General features: G+C 41.4%; 1 protein-coding gene across 7 annotated transcripts in view; it reads left to right on the top strand.

Moving 5' to 3' along the window:
• The window catches only part of PATJ (PATJ crumbs cell polarity complex component), a 422,746-nt gene that overhangs the window by 273,075 nt on the left and 137,371 nt on the right, over positions 1-12,300 (top strand). For all 7 annotated transcript variants that reach the window (XM_057298703.2, XM_034966355.3, XM_034966351.3 and 4 more), the window contains exon 29: positions 4,429-4,520. In XM_057298703.2, coding sequence (XP_057154686.2) covers positions 4,429-4,520 — 92 coding nt within the window. The remainder of the gene's footprint in view (positions 1-4,428; positions 4,521-12,300) is intronic.

Here is a 12,300-nt window from a genome sequence, read left to right as displayed (position 1 = left end):
CTCAGCACATCCTCATTGAGGGCCACTATGCACAAGCTATGCATGGAAAGCTGGGAACCACCTAGAGGAGGATGTTGGCTCTGCCCTAAGGAGCTCCACTCAGTTCAGCAGGTGTTGCGTGCCTGCGCTGATGCTTACTGCCCAACAAGGACTGACTTTACCATGTTGTGTTGTGGTATAAGTGCAAGAAGAGAAATTTTTTTAAACCTAGTGCCACAAGATTCAAAGACAGGAGGGTAGGATAGGTGATTTAGAAAAAGCTTCTGGAAGCAGAGGCTGAACACAGTGGGGAAGACATAGACATTCACAAATGCTTAACTGAATGCCAGGCCTTGAATCAGGCTCATTCCAAATGTCATTTGTCTTTTTTGAGACAGTCTTGCTCTGTTGCCCAGGCTGGAGTGCAGTGGTGCGATTTTGGCTCACTGCAGCCTCTGTCTCCCAGGTTCAAGTGATTCTCATGCCTCAGCTTCCCAAGTAACTGGGACCACAGGCGCCTGACACGACGCCCAGCTAATTTTTGTATTTTTAGTAGAGACAGGGTTTCGCCATGTTGGCCAGGCTGGTCTTGAGTTCCTGACCTCAAATGATCCGCCCACCTCGGCCTCCCAAAGTGCTGGGATTACAGGCACGGGCAACCGCACCCAGCCTCCCCATTCTTCTCACTCTGTCAATCAGGCTGGAGTACAGTAGTACAGTCATAGCTCACTGCAGTCTTTAACTCCTGGACTGAAGCGATCCTCCCACCTCAGCTTCCCCTGAGTAGCTGGAATTACAGGCACACGTCACCATAACTGGTTAACTTTTTATTATTTTTTTGTAGAGACAGGGTCTTTCTGTGTTACCCAGGCTGGTCTCAGACTCCTCAAGTGATCCTCCTGTCTCAGCCTCCCAAAGCTCTGGGATTACAGGCATGAGCCACCACACCTGGCCTTATCTGATTTTCAAATATGATTTAAAGTACCTTGTTTGTAGTTAATTATAAATTAACGAGATTGGAAAATATGGTCAGCAAAAAACATGATCATACTAGACATACTATTTTAAAACTTGGTTTTACCAGTTAGTATATTTTGAACATTTTCTATGTCATTAAGTATGCTTTTTCACAAACTTTTAAAGACGATTTCTTTTCTTTCCTTTTTTTTTTTTTTTTTTTGAGACAGGGTCTCACTGTGTTGCCCAGGCTAGAGTGCTGTGGCACAATCTTGCCTCACTGCAGCCTCAACCTTACAGGCTCAAGCAAACCTCCCACCTCAGCCTCCCAAGTAGCTGGGACTACAGGTGCATGCCACCACACTTGGTTAATTTTTATATTGTTTGTCAAGACAGGGTTTCACCATGTTGCCCAGGCTGATCTTGAACTCCTGAGCTCAGGCAATCCACCAGCCTCAGCCTCGCAAAGTGCTAGGATTACAGCTGTGAGCCTCTGCACCTGGCCACTGCATGATTTCTTTAACCATTTCCCTTGTAGCTAAGTAGGTAAGAAGATACAAATATAAGAAAAGCTGAACTCTGAAGTGTCAGGAGAAAATATATAATCTAGACAGTGGACGTATTTTTAAATGCATGATATTAAGAATAGAAACGTATGCCGGGCGCAGTGGCTCACGCCTGTAATCCCAGCACTTTGGGAGTCCGAGGAGGGCGGACCACCTGAGGTCAGGAGGTCAAGACCAGCCTGGCCAACATAGTGAAACCCCATCTCTACTAAAAATACAAAAAAAAATTAGCCGGGCTTGGTGGCGGGCACCTGTAATCCCAGCAACTCGGGAGGCTGAGGCAGGAGAATTGCTTGAACCTTGGAGGCGGAGGTTGCAGTGAGCTGAGATCATGCCACTGCACTCCAGCCTGGGCAACAGAGCAAGACTCTGTCTCAAAAAAGAAAAAGAAAGAAACGTAATAGCAAAGATGAGTAGTTTCGAACCCATAAAAATTAAAAATCCTTTTGATATCAAGGGTACTCTAAATAAAATGTAAAGGCATTATCTTGTTTAATTCTCACAATAGCTTTGTGAAGTAGGTACTTAGATTTCTTTTAGAGAAGGGGAAACTGAGGCACAGAGCACTGACAGTGTGGAAATCGGTGCTTTCTATGAGATTGATGATTTCGTGTGTGTGTGTGCCTGATGGACTCTCACTGTCACCTAGGCTGGAGTGCAGTGGCGCAATCTCGGCTTGCTGTAACCTCTGCCTCCCAGGTTCAAGCTATTCTCCTGTCTCAGCCTCCCCAGTAGGTGGGACTACAGGTGTGTGCCACCACATCCAGCTAATTTTTGTTTTTTGTTTTTGTTTTTGTTTTTATTTGGAGACAGAGTCTCAGTCTGTCACCCACGCTGGAATGCAGTGGCGCCATCTCGGCTCCCAAGTAGCTGGGACGATAGACATGCACCACCACGCCCAGCTAACTTTTGTATTTTTTAGTAGAGATGGGGTTTCGCCATGTTGACCAGGCTGGTCTCGAACTCCTGGCCTCCAGTGATCCATCTGCCTCAGCCTCCCAAAGTGCTGACTATAGGCACCCAGCTGAATTTTTGTATTTTTAGTAGAGACGGGGTTTCACCGTGTTGGCCAGGCTGGTCTCGAACTCCTGACCTCAAGTGATTTGCCTCCCTTGGCTTCCGAAAGTGCTGGGATTACAGGTGTGAGCCACTGTGCCTGGTGAGATTGATGATCTTGGTGCAGAACGAAAGCTGATAGAATAAGAGGCAGAGTGAGGAGGTAGCTCAAGATTGGTCTTTCCATCAGCCTTGGATATGAATCCCAGCTTTACCACTTAGGAAAGGTGATGGAAGGGCCACTTTTTAGATAGTTGAAAATACTATATTTTCATTTCATATTTTAAAGTGTTCACTTCCACATGCTGTCACATTATAACTATTTTGACAAAAAAATAACATTTTTAGATGTCTTGAAAGGAACATCAGGTGTGCCTTAAAATGCAAAATTCCAGAGACAGTAAGAACAAATTAGATGCTAATTACAATTCCTTTTACTGTCCCTTATATGGTACACTACACTGTCTCTTAAATAGTAGAAATTGTCAATGCCACACTTGAATAGGAATAGTATAGTTATAGATCATTAACTACTTTTTAAAGAGATAGAAGGAAAAAGTCAAAACTGTATGAGCTGTTATCAATTGGGTGAAATAAAATAAGAGAGTTTCCAGCTATCATCATAGTTTATCAGTGGGAAAATCTGGAATAAAGAAATTTAGAATTTAAATGTTGTTTAGGTCATCTTTTGGTAGATCCAATCAAGTTTAAAATTCTACCATGTCTTGGATATGAGCAGATGACTCATTGATGGCGTTCAGTAAAATCTTTCTGTGTAGTTGGTTTAAAATTTGACTTAAAACAGGGATATAATATTTACCTTCCCTAGAGTAACAAATTTATGTTATGTAATAACCTTGACATGTTTACAAAATCATGTTTAATGGGCTCTCCAGAGCTCCAGTGAATACCACAATTTGGTCTGTTTTCAACATTTTTAAGGAATCTGGGAAAGCTGCAGGAAATGAAATACGTGTCCTAAACTTTTTGTATCAGGCTTAACTACTGCTTTCTTGAAGTTTAGCAAAAGGATAAAGGACTGTATGTTCTTCATTAACTGTAGTCAAAACTGAATTTAAGGATTTTTGATAGCTGTTTAGAATTACTGTTTGAATCTCTACTACAAAGAATATTAAGATTTTTAGCATTTGAGAGTCCTAATATACCCACTTAAAAATCATTAGACTTACTTTGGGAGGCCAAGGCCTATGGATCACATGGTCAGGAGTCCTAAACCAGCCTGGGCAACATGGTGAAACCCCATCTCTACTAAAAATACAAAAATTAGCCAGGCATGGTGGTACACACCTGTCGTCCCAGCTACTCGGGAGGCTGAGGCAGGAGAATTGCTTGAACCTGGGAGGCAGAGGTTGCAGTGAGCCAAGATCATGCCACTGCACCCCATCCTGGGTGACTAAGCGAGACTCCGCCTCAAAAAAAAAAAATCAGTAGACTTAGGGCCAGGTGTGGTGGCTCACACCTGTAGTCCCAGCACTTTGGGAGGCTGAGGCAGGCAGATCACTTGTGGCCAAGAGTTTAAGACCAACCCCAACCTAGCCAATATGGTGAAACCTCTTCTCTACTAAAAATACAAAAAAATTAGCCAGGCGTGGTGGCACATGCTGGTAATTCCAGCTACTCAGGAGGCTCAGGCATGAGAATCACTTGAACCCAGAAGGCGGAGGTTGCAGTGAGCCAAGATTGCACCATTGCACTCCAGCCTGGGCGACAAAGTGAGACTGTCTCAAAAAAAAAAAAAAAAGAAAAGAAAAGAAAAGAAATTCAGTAGACTTTATCATTTAATTCCAAGTATATACATATATACTTGTAGACATGTATAATTTAGTACATTGTGGTTTTTCCCAAACAGATAAACAATCAGATTCTGTATGGAAGAAGTCACCAAAATGCATCTGCCATTATTAAGACTGCCCCATCAAAGGTCAAGCTGGTTTTCATCAGGTAAGATTGCTAGATCTGGTTTTGCAAAATCAAAGACCTCTTCTGAAGATGTTATTAGTGTAAGACTATGTCATCTTTGATTTGTCTAGCGAAATCACTGTTCCTTCTAAAAACATATATTCCTTTTGTAACTGTCACTTCAAGAAAAGTATTGATTGTTTTGATTATGAGATTTTCTTATTTGCTTATGTTTCACGGGAAAGAATTGGTAGCTGAGGCTAGTATTTATATTTCAGTTATAAAACATTCTTCCCTTTCTGGATCCATTTTTCCTGTATATAAATATAATGAAACCTGCTAACTTCTCTTCCTGTCACTATTATTTGGTACATTTGCTGAATCATTAATGTCTTCATTAAAGAACAAACAGGAAAACAGAACTGAGGACATTCTTAGGAGCTTCCTTTTAAGAGTGCTGGTGAGAAGCTCAGCGTAGAGAAGATGTTCAGCACTGCTGCCTAGAGTTGTGTTGTGTGTTTGGGGCTTCACATTTACTCAGACCTCCCTGCAAGCTGATTGAGCCCTCATGGTACAAGTAAATCAGAATTAGGAATCTTACTGTTTGTAGTCAACATTGCCACATTAGCAATAGAAATGAGGTTGTTTGATTCTCTTTACTGGACTGAAATGACAAGTAAATCTGAATTACTTTTAGGTCATGTACCTAACCCTCTATGTTCACTGTAGCTCTGCTTCTTTTTCCTTCTGGGACTCAGTTATCATCTGTAAAATGGGATAATAAAGCACCTCCCTCATTCATTGTGATATTTCAGAAATTGAAAATGCTCAATACAACATCTAGCATAGAGTAAGGGGTGAAAGAATGTTAGCTGCTATTTTAGGATTATGACAATCATTATTATTCTTCCCTTTGTCGTTAGTTATCAGCAGTAAGATCTGTCCATTCCCAGGGACCACTGGGATTAGGAGGTAGTTTTATTCCCAGCTTGGGCACTAACGTGATTGAAATATCCCTTCCCACTTCTACTTTGCTCCTGAAGAAATCCTACATTAGGGCCAGGCACGGTGGCTCACGTCTGTAATCCCAGCACTTTGGGAGGATCACCTGAGGATCACCTGAGATTAGGAGTTTGAGACGAGCCTGGCCAACATGGCGAAACCCTGTCTCTACTAAAAAATACAAAAAATTAGCCAGCTGTGATGGCGCACAACTCTACTCCCAGCTACTCAGGGGGCTGAGGCAAGAGAATTGGTTGAACCCAGGAGGCAGAGGCTGCAGTGAGCTGAGATCGCACCATTGCACTCCAGCCTGGACGACAGAGAGAGACTCTGTCTCAAAAAAAAAAAAAAAAGGCCGGGCATGGTGGCTCACTTTGGGAGGCTAAGGCAGGCAGATCACGAGGTCAGGAGTGCGAGACCAGCCTGGCCAAGCCAACATGGTGAAACCCTGTCTCTACTAAAAATACAAAAATTAGCCAGGTGTGGTGGCTACTCAGCTACTCAGGAGGCTGAGGCAGGAGAATTGCATCTTGAACTCAGGAGGCAGAGGTTGCAGTGAGCTGAGATCACGCCACTGCACTCCCACCTGGTTGACAAAGCGAGTCTCTGTCTCAAAAAAAAAAAGGAAATCCTATATTAGCATCCTTTTCTCTCATCTAATGGCACTTTCTGGCTTTCTAGTTTTTCACTCTATTTTCAGAGAGTGAAAGCTTCCTCCTTCACCTGTGTCTTTGTATATTAAGATGAGCCCTTTATCCTTACTCTCCTTTGACATCCTCTGTTAGACACCAGTCTCCTTTTTGGTTTTCTTGTCCTTTCTTTTGGCAAGGGTTATAAAATTAGAGTTAGTTGATTAAAAAAAAAAACGAGTAGACTTTGAAGAAAGGTCAACACTCAAGAGATTAAGATGTTGTTCATTAAGAGAAGTCCACAAAAGTAGTGTGTTTAGACTTGAAAACTTTGCATAAAGTTGTGTGGGGGCCAGGCGCGGTGGCTTGCACCTGTAATCCCACCACTTTGGGAGGCCAAGGCAGTAGGATGGCTTGAGTTCAGGAGTTTGAGACTGGCCTGGGCAACATAGTGAGACCAAATCTGTGCAAAAGAAAAAAAAATTAGCCAGGCGTGGTGGCATGTGCCCTGCTACTCGGGAGGCTGAGGCAGGAGCATCGCATGAGCCCAGGAGGTTGAGGCTGCAGTGAGCCATGATCACGCCACTGCACTTCAGCTTGGGCGACAGCAAGACCTTGTCTCAAAAAAAAAAAATTCTGTGGCTAGTACATGAGAAGATGTATGTAGCACTTAACAGTATCAGCATCTGCACATGGTGCAGATTTGTACCATTGCAAATGGTACAATGTACTATGTACATATGCAATGTAAATGTACATTTAGTACGTAGTGATGGCTGCTACCACAAGAGCTGTTATCAACAGTACGTACCTCTTCAGCATTTGTGGGGCTTTTATTATCCACATGGGCCATGCCATTTTAAAGAGAGCAAAAAGAAAATTGAATAGAGTCCAAAGGAAATAATTTAATGCAATTGTGTAGTTGGGAAATAAAACCCTCCTCCTTCAATAAAGAAAGGTTAAATAATTTGAAATTATTTAGAAGACAGAAGGGAAAGCTGAATAGAATTTTAATCATAGTAGTAAAGCTCCATCAATTTACAGTCTGATTATTTCAGTTTTGATCATTGAACAGAACAGAATCAAGAAAAGAATTTGTTGACTAAATTAATGGTATACACAAGATTAAGGATGCTGCTGAATGCTTATTTACTGGAAGTGATTTTAAGCAATTTAGAAGTATCAATGTACATTTAAAATCTGTAATCTAATTCTTAGTCCATTTGGGCTGCTATAACAAAATACCCGAGTGTCTTATAAAGAACAGAAATTCATTCATTCATTCATTCATTCATTTTGAGACGGAGTCTTGCTCTGTCACCCAGGCTGGAGTGCAGTGGTGCGATCTTGGCACACTGCAACCACTGCCTCCCAGGCTCAAACAATTCTCATGCCTCAGTCTCCCGAGTAGCTGGGACTACAGGTGTGTACCACCAGGCCCGGCTAGTTTTTTTTTTATTTTTAGTAGAGACAGGGTTTCACTATGTTGGCCAGGCTGGTCTCAAACTCCTGGCATCAATGATCTGCCTGCCTCGGCCTCCCAAAGTGCTGGGATCACAGACGTGAGCCACTGCGCCAGGCCCAGAAATTTATTTCTCACAGTTTTGGAGGCTAGGAAGTTTGAGATCAAGGCTCTAGCAGATTTGATATCTGGAGAGGGCCCACTTCCTGTTTCATAGATCTATTCCGTGTATCCTCACGTAACAGGAGGGGCTCCCTTGGGCCTACTTTCTAGGGCACTAATCCCATCATGAGGGCCCCACTCTCATGACGTAAACACCTTCCAAAAGGCCCTGCCTATTAATACCTTCATGTTGGTGATTAGGTTTCAACAAATGAATTTTGAGGGGACACAAACATTCAGACTGTAGCACAAACCTTTCCTGCATGGTCATTCAATTACAGTGTGTAGCATATAATGAGTGTTCAGAAAGCTTTATTGAATAAATTTCCTTTTCCCTCCTACTAAGCAACTCTAGGTTACTTATTGTCCAAAATCAACAATTATAGTAAGTTCGTTGTTGTTGTTATTTTGTGGATTAAAAATATATATATTTCTGTAACTCAGTATTTTACAAAATTCCTCATACGTCAGTCCCTCTTCCCAGTACTTTCCCAAATTAGCTAAGATTTTTTTATACCTTCTTTTATAGGGAGAAAAAACATATAGGAGTGATTCTGAATAATTATTTATTATAAGAATCCTGATTTTGCCTATTTTAGAATCAAATCCTGAAGAAGTTAAAATTCGATTCATTATCAAGTTTCCAGAAGTTAACACTTAAATCATCTCAGTACCACAGATGCGATTTTGTTTTTCTTTTAAACTCTGCATAACTTGTACTGTGTTATAACGTTACTTTGAGGACTAGTTTTTATAAATTGTATTTCTTTACAATTTGCACTTCTATTTGGCAAAATTTCCTTCCTTAGTTGAAATTATTCTCTGTGCTTTTCCATTATACAGAAAATTCTGGCTTTTATACCTTGACAACTGTTTTTCAAATGTATTGACAATTGAGATGGAAATGGGAACTGGCCACAGGTTTTAGAGAACGATTAGCAGTAATCACAGAAAGCTATTAAAATATGCTGCAGGCAACATTTTAATTAACTAAGGCCTTTAGTCTATAGCAATGTACATTTTGTAATCAGGTCCTTGTCATATTCTTTTAACACTTGTATTTATTCATATACTAATTTATCTATAATTGGCAAGGGGTCTGTGTGTCATTAGCACAAATCAGCAAGTTGCAGCTATTTATACATGACTTACATAATCACTTTTTCCCTTTTGCTTTTCGCATCATTAGATTTTGGACAATCCTGGAAATTGTACCCTAAACATATGGTCTCTGATAGACTAAATTATTCAACTCTGGATCATCCAGATGTGTATTACAATCTGGGTGCTTGCTATGTACTCTACATTCAATTCTGTGGGTTTTTGTGTTTGGCATTCTCCCCTTCATGTGAGCACACCAATTTAAGTACAAGAGGAGAGCTGTATTAACACAACAAATGAATTGCTGTATTTGGCAGTGCAGGGATCCAAGGAGATTAATGATCTTGCCTGCAGCTCTTGTCGTACCTTCCCCCACTATCAAAAATTGAAAGTCATGTATAACAACTCACTCTCCATTACTTAATTACATGTGGAAAATGTGTACTGTGTAAAAACTCCTGGGGCTAAAGGAAACGAGATGAAACTGAAATCCTTGGAAAGATTTAGTGCTAGCTGTCAAGCCCCACTGAGTAAAAGTGGACTCACCATGGGCTCCACCTTCCTGTATCGATTGAACACATGTCTTCCTTTTGTAATTAAAAATATAGCGTGGCTCGTTATCCTCTGGCCATATCCCTGAAAGATAATATTGCTTGAATTAACGTGAATGCCAGAGTCATCTTAAGGAGATGACCATCTGAAGAAGCAACTCGGATGCCTATTTTAAAAATCCTTCTTGGCTGGGCATGGTGGCTCACACCTATAATCCCAGCACTTAGGGAGGCCCAGGCAGGCGGATCATCTGAGGTCAGGAGTTCCAGACCAGCCTAACCAACATGGTGAAACCCTGTCTCTACTAAAAATACAAAAATCAGCTGGGCGTGGTGGCGGGTGCCTGTAATCCCAGGTACTTGGGAGGCTGAGGCAGGAGAATCACTTGAACCCAGGAGGTGGAGGTTGCAGTGAGCCGAGATCGCGCCATTGCACTTCAGCCTGGGCAAAAAGAGTGAAAGTCCATCTCAAAAAAAAAAAAAAAAAATCCTTCTTGTGCTCTTGATTCATTAGATCTAGTTTTGATAAACAGGAAAAAAGAATGCATGCATAAGCATGAGTTTAACTTTCATAAAGAAACATTCATTCATTTTTTTAACAGGTGTTTACAGAACACCTACTTGTGTTAATGCTGTGGAGTCAGTGATGGAAAGAACACAATTTCTGTCTGAAAGGAGGAGACAGAGAATAAACAATAGTCTAGTACCTTATCCAGTGATATAAGTACTGTGATGCTGTAGGGACATATAGGAGATGCATCTGATGTAGTCTTTGGGGCCCATGGGAAGATGTCACAGAGAAAGATGCTTAGGCTAAGACTCGAAGGATAAGTAAGCAAAGTCATAGGATGTATAGAAACCCAAAGATTCCACAATTGGATACCCAATCAAAATACCTGGACATTTGCTTCTAGGAGAGAAGCAATCCTTCTTTAGGAAAGTATCATTGAGTAAGTATAGCTGTGTATGTCAATCATTTTGAATTCTGTAAGGTAGCATGATGTCGGCTGCAGATTTTTCAGAGATGGCTCTTATCATTTTGAGGTGTTCCTTCAATGCATAGTCTGTTGAGGGTTTTTATTATGAAGCCATGTTGGATTTTATCAAAAGCTTTTTCTGCATCTATTGAGATGATCATCATATGATTTTCGCTTTTGATTCTGTTTATGTGGTGAATCACATTTACTGATTTGTGTATGTTGAACCAGCCTTGCATCTCAGGAATAAAGCCTACTTGATTGTGGTGTTTAGCTTTTTGATGTGCTGCTGAATTCGGTTTGCTAATATTTTGTTGATGATTTTTGCTTTTATGTTCATGAGGGATACTGGCCTGAAGTTTTCTTTTTTTGTTGTGTCTCTGCCAGATTTTGGTGTTAGGCTGGTGCTGGCTTCATAGAATGAGTTAGAGAGGTGCCCCTCCTCCTTGATTTTTTTGGAATAGTTTCAGTAAGATTGGTATCAGTTCTTCTTTGTACATCTGGTAGAATTCAGTTGTGAATCCATCTGGTCCAGGGCTTTTTTTGGTTGGCAGGGTTTTTTTTTATTACCAATTCAATTTCAGAAGTTGATATTGGTCTATTCAGTTTTACTCTTTCGTGGGCAGAATTGGTAATTTTTTCTTTGCTACGTCCATTCCTTAATATAATACCTGCATATATTAGCTTACAGGAATTATGCCTACATTTGTTTCACCTCTTTTGGCACTCAGAAACAACTAATTGAGATGGTCATCAGGGATGACATGAGCTTGCTTTTTTTCTTTTTTGCTGGTCAATATTTATACTATTTGCCCAGTGGAATTCCTGTTTCCTTGGGTAGACCCCCACTTCCCACCTCCCAACACACACACACACACACACACACACACACACACACACACACACACAGTGAAACAATACATCTAGATGCCTGTCTCCCTCTGTGGAAGGTGAAGGAGCCAATTCTTTCTCTCACTGCCAAAGTGTGGCCAGCGGGTGTTCAATGTGTCTTACACTTTGGCAATATGATACCTTAGGCATAGAATTGGAAGCAAGCAATGTGAGTCACTTGATACGAATGGTGTTTATTCATAGAGCCACAGTGCCCTGGCCAGACACTCCTGCTACATCATTCTGTTTCCTACTTCCTTGTCCTCTGGAAGTCTCTTAGTTCCCAACTGTCCCAAGCCTGATCCTATAGCCTATCAATTTTGTGAGAGCTCAGTATCCCTCCAGTAAATTTTCTTTTGCTTAAGTTGGCCCAAATTTATTTTTATTGCTTACTGTCAAAGAATCTTAATGAACAGATAAGAAATAGAGCTATCTGAACAAATTACGAGCAACCAGAGTGAGACATTTGGTTTCCTCTGTGCATCTTCCTGTCACTTGTAAGCTTTTAGCCTTAGAATTCTGAGTTTTTCATCCTTCAAACGACTTTAGCAGAGTATAAAGCCTCTGAACAAGTCTCTACTGAGGATCTCCTGCATCACTCATTACCATTGCCAAACCATTGCTGGCTCTTGAAATGAGATTGCCATGATTATCAAAGAGGAATCAGGCAGGATTTGTCCCAGTTTGTCCCTGAGGGTGAGGATCCCAGCACATGGCCTTATGGTGAGGGCTGTATATTAAGGTCTGTGTATCTGAACGTTTAGGATTTGCCAGCCAGGAATAAGAGGGGAATAGCTGAGAGTATCTATGGTACTATCTTTTAGAAAGACTCTCTTGGATGGCTGGGCGCAGTGGCTCATGCCTGTAATCCCAGCACTTTGAGAGGCCAAGACCAGCTGATCACTTGAGGCCAGGAGTTCAAGACCAGCTTGGCCAACATGGCAAAACCCTGTCCCTACTAAAAATGCCAAAAAATTAGCTGGGCATGGTGACATGTGCCTGTAATCCCAGCTGCTCAAGAGACGGAGGCAAGAGAATCACTTCAAC

This window comes from Pan paniscus, chromosome 1 (assembly GCF_029289425.2).
Source record: "Pan paniscus chromosome 1, NHGRI_mPanPan1-v2.0_pri, whole genome shotgun sequence".
NCBI classification, from domain to species: domain Eukaryota; kingdom Metazoa; phylum Chordata; class Mammalia; order Primates; family Hominidae; genus Pan; species Pan paniscus.
Note: the sequence above shows the minus strand (reverse complement) of the source record. Positions and strands in the feature narration are given on the sequence as shown.